Source organism: Heterodontus francisci, chromosome 28 (assembly GCF_036365525.1).
Source record: "Heterodontus francisci isolate sHetFra1 chromosome 28, sHetFra1.hap1, whole genome shotgun sequence".
Taxonomy (NCBI): Eukaryota; Metazoa; Chordata; class Chondrichthyes; order Heterodontiformes; family Heterodontidae; genus Heterodontus; species Heterodontus francisci.
Window position 1 is genome coordinate 12,160,332 of NC_090398.1, and position 26,081 is coordinate 12,186,412.

At 52.6% G+C, this 26,081-nt stretch overlaps 1 protein-coding gene across 1 annotated transcript in view; it reads left to right on the forward strand.

Moving 5' to 3' along the window:
- Positions 1-210: 210 nt before the first annotated feature.
- Positions 211-26,081, forward strand: part of LOC137385094 (ribonuclease inhibitor-like) — a 77,153-nt gene continuing 51,282 nt past the window's right edge. Inside the window, exons 1-3 of the mRNA XM_068059852.1 lie at positions 211-260; positions 20,925-21,094; positions 24,243-24,445. Coding sequence (XP_067915953.1) covers positions 20,926-21,094; positions 24,243-24,445 — 372 coding nt within the window. The 5' untranslated portion in view covers positions 211-260; position 20,925. The remainder of the gene's footprint in view (positions 261-20,924; positions 21,095-24,242; positions 24,446-26,081) is intronic.

Sequence of the window (26,081 nt, forward strand, 5' to 3'; positions counted from 1 at the left end):
TAGGGCCGAATGGCCAGTTTCTGTACTTATAAGTACTCTGTGACTTTGTAATGATCTCATTCTTGTGTGCTCAGTCGGATCTGAAAAGGTGCCCGAGGAGAGATGCCGAGTGCTTATCTCTGATGGGAAGGGCCCCGCTTCGAGGGTTGATGCGCCCGATGTAGTTACTCCTCCCTCAAGGTTACACCCAACAGATGGGCTAGTGAGGATTGTCAGGCATGTTCACTTCATATTCAAGGGAGACCCAATACAAGCAACACGTAAGTAAGGAGACGTCGGGGATAATACCACAACTGAGCTTGTCTTTAGTGAGATGTGCTTCAATTAAGCAGCCTTAGTGTGACATACTGCAACTGGTAAGGAGAATGGGGTACATTAATGGAGAAAGGATGAGGTTTGAGTGTACAGAATCCTTCTGTATTAACTGAGGGATTAATGGCTGTATATATATGAGGGAGGTTTGCTGCAGCTGCGGCTCAGTGAGGCGTCACCATTCCTCTGAGTCTGACAGTAATGACTTCAACTACCAACTCCAGGGATTCCAATCCATACTATGGTGCGCCACTCACCAATGGCAGTACTGAGGGAGTGCTGCACTGTCGGAGGGTCAGTACTGAGGGAGTGCTGCACTGTCGGTGGGTCAGTACTGAGGGAGTGCTGCACTGTCGGAGGGTCAGTACTGAGGGAGTGCTGCACTGTCGGAGGGTCAGTACTGAGGGAGTGCTGCACTGTCGGAGGGTCAGTACTGAGGGAGTGCTGCACTGGCGGAGGGTCAGTACTGAGGGAGTGCTGCACTGTCGGAGGGTCAGTACTGAGGGAGCGCTGCACTGTCGGAGGGTTAGTACTGAGGGAGGACTGCACTGTCGGAGGGTCAGTACTGAGGGAGTACTGCACTGTCGGAGGGTCAGTACTGAACGGGTGCTGCACTGTTGGAGTGTCAGTACTGAGGGAGTGCTACACTGTCGGAAGGTCAGTACTGAGGGAGTGCTGCACTGTCCGAGGGTCAGTACTGAGGGAGGGCTGCACTGTCGGAGGGTCAGTACTGAGGGAGTGCTGCGCTGTCGGAGGGTCAGTACTGAGGGAATGCTGCACTGTCGGAGGGTGAGTACTGAGGGAGTGCTGCACTGTCGGAGGGTCAGTACTGAGGGAATGCTGCACTGTCGGAGGGTGAGTACTGAGGGAGCGCTGCACTGTCGGTGGTTCAGTACTGAGGGAGTGCTGCGCTGTCGGAGGGTCAGTACTGAGGGAATGCTGCACTGTCGGAGGGTGAGTACTGAGGGAGCGCTGCACTGTCGGAGGGTCAGTACTGAGGGACTGCTGCACTGTCAGTCGGTCAGTACTGAGGGAGCGCTGCACTGTCGGAGGGTCAGTACTGAGGGAGTGCTGCACTGTCGGATGGTCAGTACTGAGGGAGCGCTGCACTGTTGGAGGGTTAGTACTGAGTGAGCGCTGCACTGTTGGAGGGTCAGTACTGAGGGAGCGCGACACTGTTGGAGGGTTAGTACTGAGTGAGCGCTGCACTGTTGGAGGGTCAGTACTGAGGGAGCGCGACACTGTTGGAGGGTTAGTACTGAGTGAGCGCTGCACTGTTGGAGGGTCAGTACTGAGGGAGCGCTGCACTGTTGGAGGGTTAGTACTGAGGGAGCGCGACACTGTCGGAGGATGAGTACTGAAAGAGTGCTGCACTGTCGGAGGGTCAGTACTGAGGGAGTGCTGCACGGTCGGGTGGTCAGTACTGAGGGAGTGCTGCACTGTCGGAGGGTCAGTACTGAGGGAGTGCTGCACTGTCGGAGGGTCAGTACTGAGGGAGTGCTGCACTGTCGGAGAGTCAGTTCTGAGGAAGTGCTGCACTGTCGGTGGGTCAGTACAGAGGGAGTGCTGCACTGTCGGAGGGTCAGTACTGAGGGAGCGCTGCACTGTTGGAGGGTTAGTACTGAGGGTGCGCGACACTGTCGGAGGGTGAGTACTGAGGGAGTGCTGCACTGTCGGAGTGTCAGTACTGAGGGAGTGCTGCACGGTCGGGTGGTCAGTACTGAGGGAGTGCTGCACTGTCGGTGGGTGAGTACTGAGGGAGCGCTGCACTGTCGGAGGGTCAGTACTGAGGGAATGTTGCACTGTCCGAGGGTCAGTACTGAGGGAGTGCTGCACTGTCCGAGGGTCAGCACTGAGGGAGTGCTGCACTTTCGGATGGTCAGTACTGAGGGAGCGCTGCACTGTTGGAGGGTTAGTACTGAGGGAGCGCGACACTGTCGGAGGGTCATTACTGAGGGAGTGCTGCACTGTCCGAGGGTCAGTACTGAGGGAGTGCTGCACTGTCGGAGGGTCAGTACTGAGGGAGTGCTGCACTGTCGGAGGGTGAGTACTGAGGGACTGCTGCACTGTCAGTCGGTCAGTACTGAGGGAGCGCTGCACTGTCGGAGGGTCAGTACTGAGGGAGCGCGACACTGTCGGAGGGTCAGTACTGAGGGAGTGCTGCACTGTCCGAGGGTCAGTACTGAGGGAGTGCTGCACTGTCGGATGGTCAGTACTGTGGGAGTGCTGCAATGTCGGAGTGTCAGTACTGAGCGAGTGCTGCACTGTCGGAGGGTCAGTACTGAGGGAGTGCTGCACTGTCGGATGGTCAGTACTGAGGGAGCGCTGCACTGTCGGAGGGTCAGTACTGAGGGAGCGCTGCACTGTCGGTGGGTGAGTACTGAGGGAGCGCTGCACTGTCGGAGGGTCAGTACTGAGGGAATGTTGCACTGTCCGAGGGTCAGTCCTGAGGGAGTGCTGCACTGTCCGAGGGTCAGTACTGAGGGAGCGCTGCACTGTCGGTGGGTGAGTACTGAGGGAGCGCTGCACTGACGGAGGGTCAGTACTGAGGGAATGTTGCACTGTCCGAGGGTCAGTACTGAGGGAGTGCTGCACTGTCGGATGGTCAGTACTGAGGGAGCGCTGCACTGTTGGAGGGTTAGTACTGAGTGAGCGCTGCACTGTTGGAGGGTCAGTAATGAGGGAGCGCGACACTGTTGGAGGGTTAGTACTGAGTGAGCGCTGCACTGTTGGAGGGTCAGTACTGAGGGAGCGCTGCACTGTTGTAGGGTTAGTACTGAGGGAGCGCGACACTGTCGGAGGATGAGTACTGAAGGAGTGCTGCACTGTCGGAGGGTCAGTACTGAGGGAGTGCTGCACGGTCGGGTGGTCAGTACTGAGGGAGTGCTGCACTGTCGGAGGGTCAGTACTGAGGGAGTGCTGCACTGTCGGAGGGTCAGTACTGAGGGAGCGCTGCACTGTCGGAGGGTTCGTACTGAGGGAGGACTGCACTGTCGGAGGGTCAGTACTGAGGGAGTACTGCACTGTCGGAGGGTCAGTACTGAACGGGTGCTGCACTGTTGGAGTGTCAGTACTGAAGGAGTGCTACACTGTCGGAAGGTCAGTACTGAGGGAGTGCTGCACTGTCGGAGGGTCAGTACTGAGGGAGGGCTGCACTGTCGGAGGGTCAGTACTGAGGGAATGCTGCACTGTCGGAGGGTGAGTACTGAGGGAGTGCTGCACTGTCGGAGGGTCAGTACTGAGGGAATGCTGCACTGTCGGAGGGTGAGTACTGAGGGAGCGCTGCACTGTCGGTGGTTCAGTACTGAGGTAGTGCTGCGCTGTCGGAGGGTCAGTACTGAGGGAATGCTGCACTGTCGGAGGGTGAGTACTGAGGGAGCGCTGCACTGTCGGAGGGTCAGTACTGAGGGACTGCTGCACTGTCAGTCGGTCAGTACTGAGGGAGCGCTGCACTGTCGGAGGGTCAGTACTGAGGGAGTGCTGCACTGTCGGATGGTCAGTACTGAGGGAGCGCTGCACTGTTGGAGGGTTAGTACTGAGTGAGCGCTGCACTGTTGGAGGGTCAGTACTGAGGGAGTGCGACACTGTTGGAGGGTTAGTACTGAGTGAGCGCTGCACTGTTGGAGGGTCAGTACTGAGGGAGCACGACACTGTTGGAGGGTTAGTACTGAGTGAGCGCTGCACTGTTGGAGGGTCAGTACTGAGGGAGCGCTGCACTGTTGGAGGGTTAGTACTGAGGGAGCGCGACACTGTCGGAGGATGAGTACTGAAAGAGTGCTGCACTGTCGGAGGGTCAGTACTGAGGGAGTGCTGCACGGTCGGGTGGTCAGTACTGAGGGAGTGCTGCACTGTCGGAGGGTCAGTACTGAGGGAGTGCTGCACTGTCGGAGGGTCAGTACTGAGGGAGTGCTGCACTGTCGGAGAGTCAGTTCTGAGGAAGTGCTGCACTGTCGGTGGGTCAGTACAGAGGGAGTGCTGCACTGTCGGAGGGTCAGTACTGAGGGAGCGCTGCACTGTTGGCGGGTTAGTACTGAGGGTGCGCGACACTGTCGGAGGGTGAGTACTGAGGGAGTGCTGCACTGTCGGAGTGTCAGTACTGAGGGAGTGCTGCACGGTCGGGTGGTCAGTACTGAGGGAGTGCTGCACTGTCGGTGGGTGAGTACTGAGGGAGCGCTGCACTGTCGGAGGGTCAGTACTGAGGGAATGTTGCACTGTCCGAGGGTCAGTACTGAGGGAGTGCTGCACTGTCCGAGGGTCAGCACTGAGGGAGTGCTGCACTGTCGGATGGTCAGTACTGAGGGAGCGCTGCACTGTTGGAGGGTTAGTACTGAGGGAGCGCGACACTGTCGGAGGGTCATTACTGAGGGAGTGCTGCACTGTCCGAGGGTCAGTACTGAGGGAGTGCTGCACTGTCGGAGGGTCAGTACTGAGGGAGTGCTGTACTGTCGGAGGGTGAGTACTGAGGGACTGCTGCACTGTCAGTCGGTCAGTACTGAGGGAGCGCGGCACTGTCGGAGGGTCAGTACTGAGGGAGCGCGACACTGTCGGAGGGTCAGTACTGAGGGAGTGCTGCACTGTCCGAGGGTCAGTACTGAGGGAGTGCTGCACTGTCCGAGGGTCAGTACTGAGGGAGTGCTGCACTGTCGGATGGTCAGTACTGTGGGAGTGCTGCAATGTCGGAGTGTCAGTACTGAGCGAGTGCTGCACTGTCGGAGGGTCAGTACTGAGGGAGTGCTGCACTGTCGGATGGTCAGTACTGAGGGAGCGCTGCACTGTCGGAGGGTCAGTACTGAGGGAGCGCTGCACTGTCGGTGGGTGAGTACTGAGGGAGCGCTGCACTGTCGGAGGGTCAGTACTGAGGGAATGTTGCACTGTCCGAGGGTCAGTCCTGAGGGAGTGCTGCACTGTCCGAGGGTCAGTACTGAGGGAGCGCTGCACTGTCGGTGGGTGAGTACTGAGGGAGCGCTGCACTGTCGGAGGGTCAGTACTGAGGGAATGTTGTACTGTCCGAGGGTCAGTACTGAGGGAGTGCTGCACTGTCGGATGGTCAGTACTGAGGGAGCGCTGCACTGTTGGAGGGTTAGTACTGAGTGAGCGCTGCACTGTTGGAGGGTCAGTACTGAGGGAGCGCTGCACTGTTGGAGGGTTAGTACTGAGGGAGCGCGACACTGTCGGAGGATGAGTACTGAAGGAGTGCTGCACTGTCGGAGGGTCAGTACTGAGGGAGTGCTGCACGGTCGGGTGGTCAGTACTGAGGGAGTGCTGCACTGTCGGAGGGTCAGTACTGAGGGAGTGCTGCACTGTTGGAGGGTCAGTACTGAGGGAGTGCTGCACTGTCGGAGAGTCAGTTCTGAGGAAGTGCTGCACTGTCGGTGGGTCAGTACAGAGGGAGTGCTGCACTGTCGGAGGGTCAGTACTGAGGGAGCGCTGCACTGTTGGAGGGTTAGTACTGAGGGTGCGCGACACTGTCGGAGGGTGAGTACTGAGGGAGTGCTGCGCTGTCGGAGTGTCAGTACTGAGGGAGTGCTGCACGGTCGGGTGGTCAGTACTGAGGGAGTGCTGCACTGTCGGTGGGTGAGTACTGAGGGAGCGCTGCACTGTCGGAGGGTCAGTACTGAGGGAATGTTGCACTGTCCGAGGGTCAGTACTGAGGGAGTGCTGCACTGTCCGAGGGTCAGTACTGAGGGAGTGCTGCACTGTCGGATGGTCAGTACTGAGGGAGCGCTGCACTGTCGGAGAGTCAGTACTGAGGGAGCGCTGCACTGTCGGTGGGTGAGTACTGAGGGAGCGCTGCACTGTCGGAGGGTCAGTACTGAGGGAATGTTGCACTGTCCGAGGGTCAGTCCTGAGGGAGTGCTGCACTGTCCGAGGGTCAGTACTGAGGGAGCGCTGCACTGTCGGTGGGTGAGTACTGAGGGAGCGCTGCACTGACGGAGGGTCAGTACTGAGGGAATGTTGCACTGTCCGAGGGTCAGTACTGAGGGAGTGCTGCACTGTCGGATGGTCAGTACTGAGGGAGCGCTGCACTGTTGGAGGGTTAGTACTGAGTGAGCGCTGCACTGTTGGAGGGTCAGTACTGAGGGAGCGCGACACTGTAGGAGGGTTAGTACTGAGTGAGCGCTGCACTGTTGGAGGGTCAGTACTGAGGGAGCGCTGCACTGTTGTAGGGTTAGTACTGAGGGAGCGCGACACTGTCGGAGGATGAGTACTGAAGGAGTGCTGCACTGTCGGAGGGCCAGTACTGAGGGAGTGCTGCACGGTCGGGTGGTCAGTACTGAGGGAGTGCTGCACTGTCGGAGGGTCAGTACTGAGGGAGTGCTGCACTGTCGGAGGGTCAGTACTGAGGGAGCGCTGCACTGTCGGAGGGTTAGTACTGAGGGAGGACTGCACTGTCGGAGGGTCAGTACTGAGGGAGTACTGCACTGTCGGAGGGTCAGTACTGAACGGGTGCTGCACTGTTGGAGTGTCAGTACTGAGGGAGTGCTACACTGTCGGAAGGTCAGTACTGAGGGAGTGCTGCACTGTCGGAGGGTCAGTACTGAGGGAGGGCTGCACTGTCGGAGGGTCAGTACTGAGGCAGTTCTGCGCTGTCGGAGGGTCAGTACTGAGGGAATGCTGCACTGTCGGAGGGTGAGTACTGAGGGAGTGCTGCACTGTCGGAGGGTCAGTACTGAGGGAATGCTGCACTGTCGGAGGGTGAGTACTGAGGGAGCGCTGCACTGTCGGTGGTTCAGTACTGAGGTAGTGCTGCGCTGTCGGAGGGTCAGTACTGAGGGAATGCTGCACTGTCGGAGGGTGAGTACTGAGGGAGCGCTGCACTGTCGGAGGGTCAGTACTGAGGGACTGCTGCACTGTCAGTCGGTCAGTACTGAGGGAGCGCTGCACTGTCGGAGGGTCAGTACTGAGGGAGTGCTGCACTGTCGGATGGTCAGTACTGAGGGAGCGCTGCACTGTTGGAGGGTTAGTACTGAGTGAGCGCTGCACTGTTGGAGGGTCAGTACTGAGGGAGCGCGACACTGTTGGAGGGTTAGTACTGAGTGAGCGCTGCACTGTTGGAGGGTCAGTACTGAGGGAGCACGACACTGTTGGAGGGTTAGTACTGAGTGAGCGCTGCACTGTTGGAGGGTCAGTACTGAGGGAGCGCTGCACTGTTGGAGGGTTAGTACTGAGGGAGCGCGACACTGTCGGAGGATGAGTACTGAAAGAGTGCTGCACTGTCGGAGGGTCAGTACTGAGGGAGTGCTGCACGGTCGGGTGGTCAGTACTGAGGGAGTGCTGCACTGTCGGAGGGTCAGTACTGAGGGAGTGCTGCACTGTCGGAGGGTCAGTACTGAGGGAGTGCTGCACTGTCGGAGAGTCAGTTCTGAGGAAGTGCTGCACTGTCGGTGGGTCAGTACAGAGGGAGTGCTGCACTGTCGGAGGGTCAGTACTGAGGGAGCGCTGCACTGTTGGAGGGTTAGTACTGAGGGTGCGCGACACTGTCGGAGGGTGAGTACTGAGGGAGTGCTGCACTGTCGGAGTGTCAGTACTGAGGGAGTGCTGCACGGTCGGGTGGTCAGTACTGAGGGAGTGCTGCACTGTCGGTGGGTGAGTACTGAGGGAGCGCTGCACTGTCGGAGGGTCAGTACTGAGGGAATGTTGCACTGTCCGAGGGTCAGTACTGAGGGAGTGCTGCACTGTCCGAGGGTCAGCACTGAGGGAGTGCTGCACTGTCGGATGGTCATTACTGAGGGAGCGCTGCACTGTTGGAGGGTTAGTACTGAGGGAGCGCGACACTGTCGGAGGGTCATTACTGAGGGAGTGCTGCACTGTCCGAGGGTCAGTACTGAGGGAGTGCTGCACTGTCGGAGGGTCAGTACTGAGGGACTGCTGCACTGTCGGAGGGTGAGTACTGAGGGACTGCTGCACTGTCAGTCGGTCAGTACTGATGGATCGCGGCACTGTCGGAGGGTCAGTACTGAGGGAGCGCGACACTGTCGGAGGGTCAGTACTGAGGGAGTGCTGCACTGTCCGAGGGTCAGTACTGAGGGAGTGCTGCACTGTCCGAGGGTCAGTACTGAGGGAGTGCTGCACTGTCGGATGGTCAGTACTGTGGGAGTGCTGCAATGTCGGAGTGTCAGTACTGAGCGAGTGCTGCACTGTCGGAGGGTCAGTACTGAGGGAGTGCTGCACTGTCGGATGGTCAGTACTGAGGGAGCGCTGCACTGTCGGAGGGTCAGTACTGAGGGAGCGCTGCACTGTCGGTGGGTGAGTACTGAGGGAGCGCTGCACTGTCGGAGGGTCAGTACTGAGGGAATGTTGCACTGTCCGAGGGTCAGTCCTGAGGGAGTGCTGCACTGTCCGAGGGTCAGTACTGAGGGAGCGCTGCACTGTCGGTGGGTGAGTACTGAGGGAGCGCTGCACTGTCGGAGGGTCAGTACTGAGGGAATGTTGCACTGTCCGAGGGTCAGTACTGAGGGAGTGCTGCACTGTCGGATGGTCAGTACTGAGGGAGCGCTGCACTGTTGGAGGGTTAGTACTGAGTGAGCGCTGCACTGTTGGAGGGTCAGTACTGAGGGAGCGCGACACTGTTGGAGGGTTAGTACTGAGTGAGCGCTGCACTGTTGGAGGGTCAGTACTGAGGGAGCGCTGCACTGTTGGAGGGTTAGTACTGAGGGAGCGCGACACTGTCGGAGGATGAGTACTGAAGGAGTGCTGCACTGTCGGAGGGTCAGTACTGAGGGAGTGCTGCACGGTCGGGTGGTCAGTACTGAGGGAGTGCTGCACTGTCGGAGGGTCAGTACTGAGGGAGTGCTGCACTGTCGGAGGGTCAGTACTGAGGGAGTGCTGCACTGTCGGAGAGTCAGTTCTGAGGAAGTGCTGCACTGTCGGTGGGTCAGTACAGAGGGAGTGCTGCACTGTCGGAGGGTCAGTACTGAGGGAGCGCTGCACTGTTGGAGGGTTAGTACTGAGGGTGCGCGACACTGTCGGAGGGTGAGTACTGAGGGAGTGCTGCGCTGTCGGAGTGTCAGTACTGAGGGAGTGCTGCACGGTCGGGTGGTCAGTACTGAGGGAGTGCTGCACTGTCGGTGGGTGAGTACTGAGGGAGCGCTGCACTGTCGGAGGGTCAGTACTGAGGGAATGTTGCACTGTCCGAGGGTCAGTACTGAGGGAGTGCTGCACTGTCCGAGGGTCAGTACTGAGGGAGTGCTGCACTGTCGGATGGTCAGTACTGAGGGAGCGCTGCACTGTTGGAGGGTTAGTACTGAGGGAGCGCGACACTGTCGGAGGGTCATTACTGAGGGAGTGCTGCACTGTCCGAGGGTCAGTACTGAGGGAGTGCTGCACTGTTGGAGGGTTAGTACTGAGGGTGCGCGACACTGTCGGAGGGTGAGTACTGAGGGAGTGCTGCACTGTCGGAGTGTCAGTACTGAGGGAGTGCTGCACTGTCGGTGGGTGAGTACTGAGGGAGCGCTGCACTGTCGGAGGGTCAGTACTGAGGGAATGTTGCACTGTCCGAGGGTCAGTACTGAGGGAGTGCTGCACTGTCCGAGGGTCAGTACTGAGGGAGTGCTGCACTGTCGGATGGTCAGTACTGAGGGAGCGCTGCACTGTTGGAGGGTTAGTACTGAGGGAGCGCGACACTGTCGGAGGGTCATTACTGAGGGAGTGCTGCACTATCCGAGGGTCAGTACTGAGGGAGTGCTGCACTGTCGGATGGTCAGTACTGAGGGAGTGCTGCACTGTCGGAGGGTGAGTACTGAGGGACTGCTGCACTGTCAGTCGGTCAGTACTGAGGGAGCGCTGCACTGTCGGAGGGTCAGTACTGAGGGAGCGCGACACTGTCGGAGGGTCAGTACTGAGGGAGTGCTGCACTGTCCGAGGGTCAGTACTGAGAGAGTGCTGCACTCGCGAGGGTCAGTACTGAGGGAGTGCTGCACTGTCGGATGGTCAGTACTGTGGGAGTGCTGCAATGTCGGAGTGTCAGTACTGAGCGAGTGCTGCACTGTCGGAGGGTCAGTACTGAGGGAGTGCTGCACTGTCGGAGGGTCAGTACTGAGGGAGTGCTGCACTGTCGGAGGGTCAATACTGAGGGAGTGCTGCACTGTCGGACGGTCAGTACTGAGGGACTGCTGCACTGTCAGAGAGTCAGTTCTGAGGAAGTGCTGCACTGTTGGTGGGTCAGTACTGGGGGAGTGCTGCACTGTTGGAGGGTCAGCACTGAGGGAGTGCTGCACTGTTGGAGGTTCAGTACTGAGGGAGCGCTGCACTGTTGTAGGGTCAGTACTGGGGGAGTGCTGCACTGTTGGAGGGTCAGTACTGAGGGAGCGCTGCACTGTTGGAGGGTCAGTACTGGGGGAGTGCTGCACTGTTGGAGGGTCAGTACTGAGAGAGTGCTGCACTGTTGGAGGGTCAGTACTGGGGGAGTGCTGCACTGTTGGAGGGTCAGTACTGAGGAAGTGCTGCACTGTCGGTGGCTCAGTACTGAGGGTGCGCTGCACTGTTGGAGGGTCAGTACTGGGGGAGTGCTGCACTGTTGGAGGGTCAGTACTGGGGGAGCGCTGCACTGTTGGAGGGTCAGTACTGTGGGAGTGCTGCACTGTCGGAGCTTCTGTACTGATTTAGTGCTGCACTATCGGAGGTTCAGTTCTGAGGGAGTGCTGCACTGTCCGAGGGTCAGTACTGAGGGAGTGCTGCACTGTTGGAGGGTTAGTACTGAGGGTGCGCGACACTGTCGGAGGGTGAGTACTGAGGGAGTGCTGCACTGTTGGAGGGTCAGTACTGAGGGAGCGCTGCACTGTTGGAGGGTCAGTACTGGGGGAGTGCTGCACTGTTGGAGGGTCAGTACTGAGGGAGTGCTGCACTGTCCGAGGGTCAGTACTGAGGGAGTGCTGCACTGTCGGAGGGTCAGTACTGAGGGAGTGCTGCACTGTCGGATGGTCAGTACTGAGGGACTGCTGCACTGTCAGTCGGTCAGTACTGAGGGAGCGCTGCACTGTCGGAGGGTCAGTAGTGAGGGAGTGCTGCACTGTCGGATGGTCAGTACTGAGGGAGTGCTGCACTGTCAGAGAGTCAGTTCTGAGGAAGTGCTGCACTGTTGGTGGGTCGGTACTGGGGGAGTGCTGCTCTGTTGGAGGGTCAGTACTTAGGGAGTGCTGAACTGTTGGAGGGTCAGTACTGAGGGAGTGCTGCACTGTCGGACGGTCAGTACTGAGGGAGTGCTGCACTGTTGGAGGGTCAGTACTGGGGGAACGCTGCACTGTTGGAGGGTCAGTACTGGGGGAACGCTGCACTGTCGGACGGTCAGTACTGAGGGAGTGCTGCACTGTTGGAGGGTCAGTACTGGGGGAGCGCTGCACTGTTGGAGGTTCAGTACTGAGGGAGCGCTGCACTGTTGGAGGGTCAGTACTGAGGGAGCGCTGCACTGTTGGAGGGTCAGTACTGAGGGAGCGCTGCAGTGTTGGAGGGTCAGTACTGAGGGAGTGCTGCACTGTTGGAGGGTCAGTACTGAGATGCCATCTTCCAGAAGTGACATGAAATCCATGGCTCCTGTTTGCTCTCCCAGCTGAGCTTAAAAGTTTTCAGTGAATATTGGAAGGAGCGGGAGGGGTGGTTTGCCCTGTTGTGTCTTGAGCCCTAACATTAATCTTTCAACCAACATCACAAAAGAAAGTTTTTATCTCATTGCTTTTCTTTGTGGGATCTTGCTGTGCACATCTTGGAGAGTGTGCTGGTGTGGAGTGTCGACTTTGGGGGACGGGGGTGGTTACAATGAGGCAGCTGAGGGAGAGCATTTTGAATGTGTTAGTTGGCAAGGAGACATAACAAGGCCGAAAGCCTTACTCAGAGGAGCCAAGGAGGCCTCCCGAGAACATATGGTCCATGACGATAAGACTGGGTGGGTGGAGATTAGTCTCAGCTCCTTTATTGCTTCTGGTTAACATGCCTCAGATATGTAAAAGTGAAATAATCCTGAATGTGACTCTTAAATGACTCAACCAGAAGGCTGGACTGTAGGATAAAGGGAGAACCATCATGCATGTGGTGTGATTATACATTAAACAAACACCTTACATTTCTACACTGTCTCCTGTCACTCCAGGATGTCCCAGGGGGCCTTCTAGCCAATGAAGTACTCCACTCTGGAAGTGTGGTCACTAATGACACAAAACATGACACAGGAAGATCCCACCCACAATCATGGGCTGTAGGGCAGATAATCTGTTATATTAGTGATATTGGTTGAGGGGTAAATCCTGTTCCCAGGACACTGGGGAGGACCCCTCTTCTCTTCTTCAAAATAACCTCCGACAGTGCAGCACTCCCGCAGTACTGTCCCTCCGGCAGTGCAGCACTCCTTCAGTACTGACCATCCGACAGTGCAGTACTGACCCTCCTGTAACAGTGCAGCACTCCCTCAGTACTGACCCTCCTGTAACAGTGCAGCACTCCCTCAGTACTGACCCTCAGACAGTGCAGCACTCCCTCAGTACTGACCCTCCTGTAACAGTGCAGCACTCCCTCAGTACTGACCCTCCGACAGTGCAGCGCTCCATCAGTACTCACCCTCCGACAGTGCAGCACTCCTTCAGTACTGACCCTCCGACAGTGCAGTACTCCCTCAGTACTGACCCTCCTGTAACAGTGCAGCACTCCCTCAGTACTGACCCTCCTGCAACAGTGCAGCACTCCCTCAGTACTGACCCTCCTGTAACAGTGCAGCACTCCCTCAGTACTGACCCTCAGACAGTGCAGCACTCCCTCAGTACTGACCCTCCTGTAACAGTGCAGCACTCCCTCAGTACTGACCCTCTGACAGTGTAGTGCTCACTCTGTCTCTGTCTCTCAGTCTCTCTCTCTCTCTCCCTGTCTATGTCTCCCTCTCTCTCCCTTTCTTGTCTCCCTTTCTCATTCTGTGTCTGTCGGTATCTCTCTCCCCCTGTCTCTGTCTCCCTCTCTTGCTCTGTCTCTGACTCTGTCTCTCCCGGCCTTTTCTTGCTCTCTCGCTCTGTCTCCGTCTCTCTCCCTGTCTTTTACTCGCTCTCTCGCTCTGTCACACTCTCTCTCGTCCTGTCTTTGTCTCCCTCTCTCACTCTGCCTCTGTCTCTCTCTCCCTCTCTTTGTCTTCCTCTCTCTCTCTCCCTGCCTGTCATTATCTCTTTCTCGTTCTGTCTCTGACACTCTGCCTCTCTCCCTCCTGACTTTATCTTTCTCTCTCTCTCTGTTTTTCTCTCTCTCCCTGTCTTTATCTCTCTCCCTCGCTCTGTCTCTGTCTCTCTCTCTCCCTGTTTTTGTCTCCCTCTCTCTCTCTCTGTCTCTTTCCCTCCCATCTTTATCTCTCTCTCTCGCTCTGTCCCTCTCTCTGTCTCTCTCTCTCTCTCTCTCACTGTCTTTGTCTCGCTCTCCAGCTCTCTCTTTGTCTCTCTCTCTCTCTCTCCCTTTCTATATCTCTCATATCTTGCTCTGTCTATCTCTCTGTCTGTCTCTCTCCCTCCCTTTATCTCTCTCTCTCGCTCTGTCTCTCTCTCTCTGTCTCTCTCACACGCCGTCTCTGTCGCTCTGTCTCTCTCTCTCTCCCTGTCTTTTGCTCTCTCTCTCTCTCTCACTCTGTCTCTGTCTCTCTCTCTCTCTCTGTGTCTCCATCCCTCCCTGTCTTTATCTCTCTCCCTCGCTCCATCTCTGTCTCTCTCTCTCTCTCTCTCTGTCTTTGTGTCTCTTTCTCACTCTGTCTCTCTCTCTCTGTCTCTTTCTCTCTGTCTCTCTCTCTCCCTGTCTTTATCTCTCTCCCTCGCTCTGTCTCTGTCTCTCTCTCTCCCTGTTTTTGTCTCCCTCTCTCTCTCTCTGTCTCTTTCCCTCCCATCTTTATCTCTCTCTCTCACTCTGTCTCTCTCTCTGTCTCTTTCTCTATGTCTTTCTCTCTCTCCTCCCTATCTTTATCTCTCTCCCTCGCTCTGTCTCTATCTCTCTCTCTCCCTGTCTTTGTCTCGCTCTGTCTCTATCTTTCTCTCTCCCTGTTTTTGTCTCCCTTTCTCTCTCTGTCTCTTTCTCTCCCATCTTTATCTGTCTCTCGCTCTGTCTCTCTCTTTCCCTGTCTTTATCTTTGTCTCTCTCTCTCCCTGTCTTTGTCTCGCTCTCTCGCTCTCTCTCTGTCTCTCTCTCTCCCTGTCTTTTTCTCACTCTCTAGCTCTGTCTTTCTCTCTCTCTGCCCTTGTTTTTGTCTCCCTATCTCTCTCTGTCTCTCTCTCTGTGTCTCTTTCCCTCCCGTCTTTATCTCTCTCTCTCTCTCTCTCGCTGTGTCTCTGTCGCTCTGTATCTTTCCCTACCATCTTTATCTCTGTCTCTCTCTCTCTGTCTCTCTCGTTCCCTGTCTTTATCTTTCTCACTCTCCCTGTCTCTCTCTCTTTCCCTGTGTTTATCTTTCTCTCTTTCTGTCTCTCTCTCTCCCTGTCTTTGTCTCACTCTCTCTCTCTCTCTCGCTCTGTCTCTGTCCCTCTGTTTCTCTCTCTCCCTGTCTCTGTCTCTCTCTTTCTCTCTGTCTCTCTCTCTCCCTCTCTGTCTCTCTCTGTCTCTCTCTCTCCCTCTCTGTCTCTCTCTCTCTGTCTCTCTCTCTGTGTCTCTTTCCCTCCCGTCTTTATCTCTCTCTCTCGCTCTGTCTCTCTCTCTGTCTCTCTCTCTCTCTCCCTGTCTTTCTTTCTCCCTCTCTCTTTATCTCTGTCTCTGTCTCTCTCTCTCTCTGTCTCTCTCTCTCCCTCTCTGTCTCTCTCTCTCTCTCTCTCCCTGTCTTTCTCTCTCTCTCTGTCTCTTTCTCTCTGTCTCTCTCTCTCTCCCTGTCTTTCTCCCTCTTTCTCTCTGTCTCTCTCTCTGTTCTTCTCTCTCTCTCTCTGTCTCTCTCTCGCTCCCTTTCTCTCTCTCTCTCTCTTTCTCTCTGTCTCTCTCTCTCCCTCTCTGTCTCTCTCTCTCTGCCCTTGTTTTTGTTTCCCTCTCTCTCTCTCTGTCTCTCTCTCTCTGTCTTTTTCCCTCCCGTCTTTATCTCTCTCTCTCGCTCTGTCTCTCTCTGTGTCTCTCTCCCTCCCTGTCTTTACCTCTCTCTCTCGCTCTGTCTCTGTCGCTCTGTCTCTCTCACTGTCTTTGTCTCCCTCTCTCACTCTGTCTCTCTGTTGCTCTGACTATCCAGTTACTCTCTACCTCTTGGTTGTTTTCTCACTGTTTTTCCCTTGCTCGCTGTCTCTCTTGTTCTATTTCTGTTTCTGTCACTCTGTCTCTCTCCAGCCCTCAGTTTCTCTCTTGTATCTCTACCTCTCTCCCACCCTCCCTCTCTTTCACCCGTTCTCTCTCTCTCTCTTCTGTTTCTATTTTCATCACTATTTCTGCTGGTGTCTGGCTGGATTACTTTCTCCATCTCTCTCGCTCTCTCTCGGACTGTCTGTGTCTCTGTCTGTCTCTCTTTGTCTCCCTATTCTCCCTGAGTGTCTCTCTCTCTGTTGCTCTTTTTATCTATTGGTCTTTACAACTATCTGTTACTGCCACTCGCAGGCTGGCTTTCTCAGTCTATATTTCTTTCACTCTCTCTCTGTCTCTAACTATCTCTATCTCTATTTCTCACACCAATACTCTCTGCCCTTGTTTTTGTCTCCCCCTCTCTCTCTGTCTTCTCTCTCTCTCTGTCTTTTTCCCTCCCGTCTTTATCTCTCTCTCTCGCTCTGTCTCTCTCTGTGTCTCTCTCCCTCCCTGTCTTTACCTCTCTCTCTCGCTCTGTCTCTGTCACTCTGTCTGATTGGAAGTCTGATTGATGAGAGGGATGAAAAGAAGGTGTCCCTTTTAATCCATACAATCTTTTTTTGGAACATTTCCCACATGAATCATTTTGGAATATAAGCACTGGGTGGAAGTGTCCAACCTGTTCATACCAAGAAATTCTGGAAGCATTGTGGTTATGTTACTGGACTAGTAATCCAGAGGCCCAGACTAATCCTCCAGAGACAAGAGTTCCAATCCCAACACTATGAGTTGAAAGCTAATCTCCGTAATGGAGACCATGAAACTACTGGATTATCGTACAAACCCACCTGCCCTTTAGGGAAGAAAATCTGCCGTCCTTACCCGGTCTGGCCTACATGTGACTCCAGACCCACATCAATGTAGTCGACTCTTAACTGCCCTCTGAAATGGCCCAGCAAGTCAGTCAGTTGAATCAAACCGTGGGTGTACCTGCACCTCAAGGACTGCAGAGGTTCAAGGGATGAGTGATCATAATATGCTGGAATTTTACATTATGTTTGAAAGTGAGGTCGTTCAATCTGAAGTCAGGGTGGTAAATTTGAACAAAGGAAATTATGAAGGTATGAAGGGGCAAATTGGCTGAGGTGGATTGGGAAAATACATTAAAAGGTATGACAGTACATAGACAATGGATAGTCTTTAAAGAAATATTACATAGTTTACAGCAACTATACATTCCTTCAAGGCACAAAAATCCCAAAAGTAAAGGCAGTCAACCATGGATAATAAAGGAAGCTAAGGATTGTATAAGATTAAAAGAAAAGTCCGATAAAGTTGCCAGAAATAGTAGTAAACCTGAAGATTGGGAAGATTTTAGACTACAACAAAGGAGGATGAAGAAACTGATAAAGAAAGGGAGAATCAAATATGAAAGTAAGTTAGCAAAAAATATAAAAATGGACTGTGAAAGCTTGTACAGTAAAAAGGAAACGTTTGGCTAAGACAAATGTGGGTCCATTACAGGCAGAGTTAGGAGAATTTATAATGGGGAATAGAGAATTGGCAGAGAAGCTAAATGATGACTTTGTGTCTGTCTTCACCGAGGAAGATCCAAGAAGTCTCCCAGAATTAGAGATCCAAGGGATTAGGGGGAATGAGGAATTGAAGGAAATTAGTATTAGTAAGAAGGTTATATTGGAGAAATTAATGGGGCTGAAGGTTGAGAAGTTGCCAGGACCTAATATTCTACATCCCAGAGTGTTGAAAGAGGTAGCTATGGAGATAATGGATGCATTGGTGATCATCTTCCAAATTCTGTAGATTCTGGAGCAGTTCCTGCAGATTGGAAGGTAGCAAATGTCACCCCACTATTGAAGAAGGGAGGGAGAGAGAAAACAGGGAATTACAGACCTGTTAGCCCTACATCAGTCTTAGAGAGATACAGCACTGAAACAGGCCCTGTGGCCCACCAAGTCTGTGCCGACTATCAACCATGCATTTATACTAATCCCATAGTCCCTACCATTCTCCTACCAATACTAGGGGCAATTTACAATTGCCAATTTACCTAGCAACCTGCAAGTCTTTGGCTTTGGGAGGAAACTGGAGCACCCAGTGGAAACCCACACGGTCGCAGGGAGAACTTGCAAAGTCCACACAGACAGTACCCAGAACTGAACCTGGGTCGCTGGAGCTGTAAGGCTGCGGTGCTAACCACTGTGCCGCCCCTCATTGGACAGATGTTAGAATCTATTCTAAAGGATGTTATAAATGGACACTTGGATAATAATGATCTGATTGGGCATACTCAACATGGATTTATGAATGGGAAATCATGTTTGACGAAACTGTTGGAGTTTTTAAAGAATGTTACTAACAGAATTGATAAAGGGGAGTCAGTGGATGTGGTATACTTGGATTTTCAGAAGGCTTTTGATAAAGTCCCCCACAGGAGATTGGTTAGCAAAATTAGAGCACATGGCATAGGAGGTAATATACTCTCATGGATTAAGAATTGGTTAACAGGCAGAAAACAGAGAGTAGGAATAAACTTGTCATTCTCGCATTGTCAGGCTGTGACTAGTGGGGTACTGCAGGGATCAGTGCTTGGGTCCCAGCTGTTCACAATATATATCAATTATTTGGATGTGGGGACAATATGTGGTATTTCCAAGTTCACGGATAACATAAAACTAGGTGGGAATGTGTGTGGTGAGGAAGATGCAAAGCGGCTTCAAGGGGATTTGGGCAGACTTAGTGAGTGGGCAAGAACGTGGCAGATGAAATACGTTACGATCAGGTGAGAAAGGGGTCTCGGGGACTCCCTCTCAGCCTTCACCTGGTCTTACCGACACAGGGTTTAATTTTAAACATACCGTGTTTTTAGCTCCCCCTTCGGTGAATCCTTGTTCACTGCTTTCCAATTATAAGGCAAGGAAACCAGCCAAACAGCTTTTCGTAGGTTTAAAGAAGAAAGGTTGCAATTTATTAAACTTAAACTCTAATTCAGTTAATGCCAACGGATACACAATGTGCGATAAACACACATGCAGGTAGAGACAGAAAAGAGAAGAAGAAATAAATTAGAAGAGTTTGAGGTAATATCTGAAGATGGTTTTGGTTACTATTCTTCGAGCTCGCTTTAGAGTCCTTGATTGTAAGTAGGTCTTGCTTTTCATTGGGGCCCGGTATTCTTCTTAAACCTTGTCCGATGCAGGAGGCTTTTCTCTCTTGGGGTTCACATGTCTTCAGTGGGTCCAGAGGCTTGTGAAAAAGAGATGGGAGCAGACAGGAGAGGTCTTCTCAGTCCAGAAGCAAGCAGTCTCTCTCTGTCCAAACTGTCTGTACAATTTTTAAAAACTCCCTACGTTGGCCTGCAGGTTAGTTACATGACCAACTGGTTCCACCACTTCTGTGTTTGTGGGTTCTATGGTTCTAGCAGACCTTGGAATATCTCCTCTTATACAACAATACTTGGTGATCAGAGTCCATTTTAGGTTAAGTGGATAAGGGAAGTAATCCCTCTTGCCTCCATAAGCCACCATTCTTTGGCATGCAAAAATGTCCTCCAGCCCAGTATCAGGCTAGGTGTTCTCTTCTTCCCAGCAACAGTTTAAAAATTAGTGTCCACATGGCGGAATTAATATGCCTCATTCTTGGCACATGGGGGCCCAACATGACAAATGTAATGTGGAAAAACCTTTGGTAGGAGGAATAGATGTGCAGAGTATTTCTTAAATGGTAAGAGATTAGAAAGTGTCGATGTACAAAGAGACCTGGGCGTCGTTGTTGATAAGTCACTGAAAGCTAACATGCAGGTGCAGCAAGCAATTGGGAAGGGTAATGCCATGCCTTTATTGCAAGAGGCTTTGAGTACGGGAATAGTGAAGCCTTGTTTCAATTATACAGAACCTTGGTTATACCGCACCTGGAGTTCTGTGTGCAGTTTTGAATTAGAATTAGAATTAGAATTAGAATTAGAACATTACAGCGCAGTACAGGCCCTTCGGCCCTCGATGTTGCGCCGACCTGTGAAACCATCTGACCTACACTATTCCATTTTCATCCACATGTCTATCCAATGACCACTTAAATGCCCTTAAAGTTGGCGAATCTACTACTGCAGCAGGCAGGGCGTTCCACGCCCTTACTACTCTCTGAGTAAAGAAACTACCTCTCACATCTGTCCTATATCTATCACCCCTCAACTTGAAGCTATGTCCCCTCGTGTTTGCCATCACTATCCGAGGAAAAAGACTCTCACTATCCACCCTATCTAACCCTCTGATTATCTTATATGTCTCTATTAAGTCACCTCTCCTCCTCCTTCTCTCCAACGAAAACAACCTCAAGTCCCTCAGCCTTTCCTCGTAAGACCTTCCCTCCATACCAGGCAACATCCTAGTAAATCTCCTCTGCACCCTTTCCATAGCTTCCACATCCTTCCTATAATGCGGTGACCAGAACTGCACGCAATACTCCAGGTGCGGTCTCACCAGAGTTTTGTACAGCTGCAGCATGACCTCGTGGCTCCGAAACTCGACCCCCCTACTAATAAAAGCTAACACACCATATGCCTTCTTAACAGCCCTATTAATCTGGTTAGCAACCTTCAGGGATTTATGCACCTGGACACCAAGATCTCTCTGTTCATCTACACTACCAAGAATCTTCCCATTAGCCCAGTACTCTGCATTCCTGTTACTCCTTATCTTAGGTCCCCTTATCTTAGGAAGGATATTATTGCTGTAGAGGGAGTGCAACAGAGGTTCACCAGACTTGTTCCCGGGATGGCGGGACTGTCCTATGAAGAGAGATTGGGGAAACTGGGCCTGTATTCTCCAGAGTTTCGAGAGGTGATCGCATTGAAACCTACAAAACAATTAAAGGGATAGACAGGGTAGATGCAGGTGAGATGTCTCCCCTGGTTGGGGAGTCTAGAACCAGGGGACACAATTTCAAAATAAAGGGGAAGCCACATAGGACAGAGATGAGGAGAAATTTCTTTACTCAGTGGGTTGTGAATCTTTGGAATTCTCTACTCCAGAGGGCTGTGGAAGCTCAGTCATTGAGTATGTTTAAAGCAGAGATTGACAGATTTCTAAATACCAATGACATAAGGGGATATGGGGATAGTCTGGGAAAAAGACATTGAAGTGGATGATCAGCCATGATTGTATTGAATGGCGGGACAGGCACGATGGGCTGAATGGCCTACTCCTGCTCCTATGTTCCTATGTTCCTCTGTTCCTAAGAAGGCAGCTCACCACGTCCTCCTCAAGGGCAATTAGGGATGGGCAATAAATGCTGGCCTAGCCAGTGACGCCCACATCCCATGAACGAATAAAAAAAGAATGGGAGCCTTGTGTGCAGGTCCTCGGACTGTTGTTACAGCTGTCAGTATTTCAGCACAGGATGGAAACTAAATTCACCATACGCAGCGAACATGCCACAAGTATCCGTGGAGAGGATGGTCATGGAGAACAGATGGGTGATGAAACGTCTGGTCGTGTACACCATGACATCAAGGAGGAAGACCCGCTCATGCTGAATAACACCACTGAGAAATGTCCATTGCTGGAAGGTTAGAGCATAACAACTAGAATTTACATAGCAGCTTTCACTTCACAGGAATGTCATTCGGACAAAAGTTTGACACTGTGCCACACTGTCAGAGGGTCAGTACTGAGGGAGTGCCACACTGTCAGAGGGTCAGTTCTGAGGGAGTGCCGCACTGTCAGAGGGTCAGTTCTGAGGGAGTGCTGCACTGTCGGAGGGTAAGTACTGAGGGAGTGCTGCACTGTCAGAGGGTCAGTACTGAGGGAGTGCTGCACTGTCGGAGGGTCAGTACTGAGGGAGCGCTGCACTGTCAAAGTGTCAGTACTGAGGGAGCGCTGCACTGTCAAAGTGTCAGTACTGAGGGAGTGCTGCACTGTCGGAGGGTCAGTACTGAGGGAGTGCTGCACTGTCGGAGGGTCAGTAGTGAGGGAGTGCTGCACTGTCAAAGTGTCAGTACTGAGGGAGCGCTGCACTGTCAAAGTGTCAGTACTGAGGGAGTGCTGCACTGTCGGAGGGTCAGTACTGAGGGAGCGCTGCACTGTCGGAGGGTCAGTACTGAGGGAGTGCTGCACTGTCGGAGGGTCAGTACTGAGGGAGCGCTGCACTGTCAAAGGGTCAGTACTGAGGGAGCGCTGCACTGTCGGAGGGTCAGTACTGAGGGAGTGCTGCACTGTCGGAGGGTCAGTACTGAGGGAGTGCTGCACTGTCGGAGGGTCAGTACTGAGGGAGCGCTGCACTGTCAAAGTGTCAGTACTGAGGGAGCGCTGCACTGTCAAAGTGTCAGTACTGAGGGAGTGCTGCACTGTCGGAGGGTCAGTACTGAGGGAGTGCTGCACTGTCGGAGGGTCAGTAGTGAGGGTGTGCTGCACTGTCAAAGTGTCAGTACTGAGGGAGCGCTGCACTGTCAAAGTGTCAGTACTGAGGGAGTGCTGCACTGTCGGAGGGTCAGTACTGAGGGAGTGCTGCACTGTCGGAGGGTCAGTACTGAGGGAGCGCTGCACTGTCGGAGGGTCAGTACTGAGGGAGTGCTGCACTGTCGGAGGGTCAATACTGAGGGAGCGCTGCACTGTCAAAGGGTCAGTACTGAGGGAGCGCTGCACTGTCGGAGGGTCAGTACTGAGGGAGTGCTGCACTGTCGGAGGGTCAGTACTGAGGGAGCGCTGCACTGTCGGAGGGTCAGTACTGAGGGAGCGCTGCACTGTCGGAGGGTCAGTACTGAGGGAGTGCTGCACTGTCGGAGGGTCAGTACTGAGGGAGCGCTGCACTGTCGGAGGGTCAGTACTGAGGGAGCGCTGCACTGTCGGAGGGTCAGTACTGAAGGAGTGCTGCACTGTCAGGGGGTCAGTACTGAGGGAGCGCTGCACTGTTGAATGTTCCATTGTTCAGGATCAGACATTAAACCGAGGCCCCATCTGTCCTCTCAGGTTGATGTAAAAGATCCCATGCCCGCTATTGAAACAAGAGCAGAGGAGTTCTCCACAGTGTCCTGGAGCCAATATTTATCCCTCAACTAATATCATATAAAAAAAGATGTTTTGAGTCATTATCACATTGCTGTTTGTGGGATCTTGCTTTTCACTGGGGGCTTAATGTTATATTTCCAAATTTGCTTATGTCAGTTGTGTGGAGGACGCAAGGAGGCTTCAAGGGGATTTGAAATGGCTATGTGAATGAGCAAGAACATGGCAGGTGGAATATAATGTGAATCCTTTTATGTTATTCACTTTGGTAGAAAAAAACAGGAAGACAGAGTATTTCTTAAATGGAGAGAGTTTGGGAAGTGTTGATGTCCAGAGAGACTTGGGTGTCCTTGTTGATGAGTCACAGAAAGCTAACTTGCAGGTGCAGGAAGCAATTCGGAAGGCAAATGTTCTGTTGGCCTATGAGTGCAGGAGTAAAGATGTCTTGCCGCAATTGTAGAGAGTCTTGGTGAGACCGCACCTGGAGTATTGTGCACAGTTGTGGTCTCCTCATCTGAGGAAGGATATACTTGCCGTACAGGGAGTGCAATGGAAGTTCATCAGACAAATTCCTGGGATGGTGGGATTGTCTCATGAGAAAAGATTGAGGAATCTGAGCCTGTATTCTCTGGAGTTTCAAAGAATGAGAGGTGATCTCATTCAAACCTACGAAATTCTTACAGGGGACCAGGGGACATAGGGCTGGATTTTGTGCAGCGGACGGGGCTCCCGGCACCAGGTTGAAAAGGCGAGAGAAATCCCACATCTTCATTTTTGTCGCCCTGCCAGAGCGCTCCTCCGGTCTTTTGGGCTCAACCATTTAGGAGGCGGGATCACCGGCCCTTTAAATGACTTTATAGGGACGGGGATCCAGCCCTCAAGAGCTGCCAGCCAATCACAGGGTTTCAGCGGCGCCACTGGGAGCGGTGGCCACAGCCGGTACTGCAGAGGCCTCGGACCCAGACCCAGCACTGGAACGCTGGAGAAGATGAAAGTGAGGCAGTGCGGCTGGGGCCCGTCTGGAAGGCCCTGGTGAGGGGGGGGGGATGGAGGAGGGGGTGGGTGTTCAGTCCAGGGGGGAGGGGCTTCCTGAGGGGTGCAGCTGTTGGGGGGTGCGCCGTTAATAGGCCTCTGAAGGCCGTCAATTGGCCCCTGGGCGGGAAGGTCGTCATCGGAGTCGGGAATTCCGGCATCGGGTTCCATGGTGGGCGGGTCGACTCCGATTCTCCGGCCCTTCCCCGCCCCCACTCCCTTCCCCGCCATCAAACCCACCTCCTGGACAAGCACAAGATCTGGGCCATAGTCTCAGAATAATGAGTAGGCCATTTAGGACTGAGATGAGGAGGAATTTCTTCATTCAGAGGGTGGGGAATCTTTGGAATTCTTTACCCCAGAGGGCTGTGGAAGTTCAATCATTCAGTATGTTCAAGACCGAAATCAATAGATATCTGGAAACAAATATGGGGATAACTCGGGGTGAGTGACCTTGAGGTAGATGATCAGCCATAACCTAATTGAATGGAGGAGCAAGCTCGATGGGCCGAATGGCCTATCCCTCCCCCTTAAGTTCCTAAGCAAACTGGCTGCCGTGTTTCCTACATAACAACAGTGACTACACTCGAAAAGAACTTCATTGGCTGTAAATCACTCTGGGAGGTCCTGCAGTCACCAGAGGCGCTATCTAAATGCACGTCTTTTTTTCCGTCTGTTCAGTTCACTGGGCACCTTGTACCCGTTACCTCTCTCTAGATCTGCAGCCTGAGGTTAAAGGCCCTGAGGCCAGCTTCTCGGACACGCACCTGTACAGAGTGAATAGGTTCTACTGCCAGCGTCTCCTTGGGGCAATGGACGAGTTTGTAAACTGTGTCACCTTCGCACCATTGGAGGAAGTTTTATTTTACAGACAGGAGCAGGAGGTGAGGCCACAAGTACAAGAAAAATCCAATACTACTAATCTGTAATTGAGATAATCAGCATTAAACGGAATGCAAATATTGATAATGCTGGATTGAGAGATTGAGCATTGTAAGCAATGCAAATTTACACAAGGCTGCGAATTAGCATAATATCCGGTGCGGGTATAAGCAAAGCTCAATCGGGATAATTAGCATAACCCGCACTGCAAATGTACAAAATGCTGGTATCAGATAATTGCCATATTATGCAAAATAAACAAAGTTGGATGGTGCAAATTAGCAAAATATGTGATGCAAATGCATACAATACAGTTAGTGTTTCAGGTCACTGACATTTCATCAGAACTGGCAATGGTTAGAAATGTAATAGGTTTTGAGCGAGTAAAGCAGGGGTGGGGAAAGAGAATAAAAGAGAAGGTGTGTGAGAGGGCAGAGGGCGGCAGAGATGAACTGACCAGGAGGTCATGGGGCAAAGGCAAAGGGAGTGTTAATGGTTGTGGTGAAAGACAAAACATTAGTGCAGAGTGTTAATGACAGAATAATGAACAGCTCTGTCCGAAAGCACAAACATGAAAAGCCCAGTGTAAGGCAGGCATGTGGTAAAAAAAAAATCAAACAAAATAAAATAAACTAATAAATATGTGTGCCTTACACTGGGATTTTCATGTTTGTGCTTTCGGACAGAGCTGTTCATTATTCTGTCATTAACACTTTCTCTGCACTAATGCTTTGTATTTCACCACAACCGTTAACACTCCCTTTGCCTTTGCCCCAGGACCTCCTTGTCAGTTAATCTCTCCTGCCCTCTGCCCTATCACACACCTCCCCTTTCGTTCTCTTTTTCCCCACCCCCGCTTAACTTGTTTAAAACCTATTATATTTCTAACCTTTGCCGGTTCTGATGAAAGGGTCACAGACCTGAAACGTTAACTCTGCTTCTCTCTCCACAGATGCTGCCAGACCTGCTGAGTATTTCCAGCACTTTCTGTTTTCATTTCAGATTTCCAACATCCGCAGTATTTTGCTTTTATTATATACAGTGCTGGATTGAGATAATTTGGCATATTGTAGAATGTAAAATTGAGAAAGGGGCTTGATAGGGTAGCTTTAGAGAAGGTATTCCCACTTTTGGAAGATTCCAAAGCTAGGGGCCATCAATATAAGACAGTCACTAATAAATCCAGTGGGGAATTCAGGAGAAACCTCTTTCCCCAGAGAGTGGTGAGAAAGTGGAACTCGCTACCACAGGGAGTGGTTGAGGTGAATAGTGTCGATGGATTTAGGGTGAAGCTGGATAAACACGTGAGGGAGAAAGGAATAGAGTGTTTTGTTTTCGTCCTTAACACAAACACACCAATCACATAGACAGGATTGTTCAATCTAAAAGGTGGGTTCTTTATTGAAGATGCTAACTTATATACAGCAATCCTAGGAAGGTAAGGTAACAGGGCTGATCTCTGGAGCTGCTTCTAACAAGTGCCTAGAGGTCACATGGGTCTGTACATCACATCCTGTCAGGTGATGGACAGCCATTTTAGACACGCCCCTTAAAGCAATCCCACAACATAGAAGGAGATGCTGATGGGGTGAGACGAAGATGGGGTGGGAGGAGGACTGAGTGGAGTAGAAACACCTG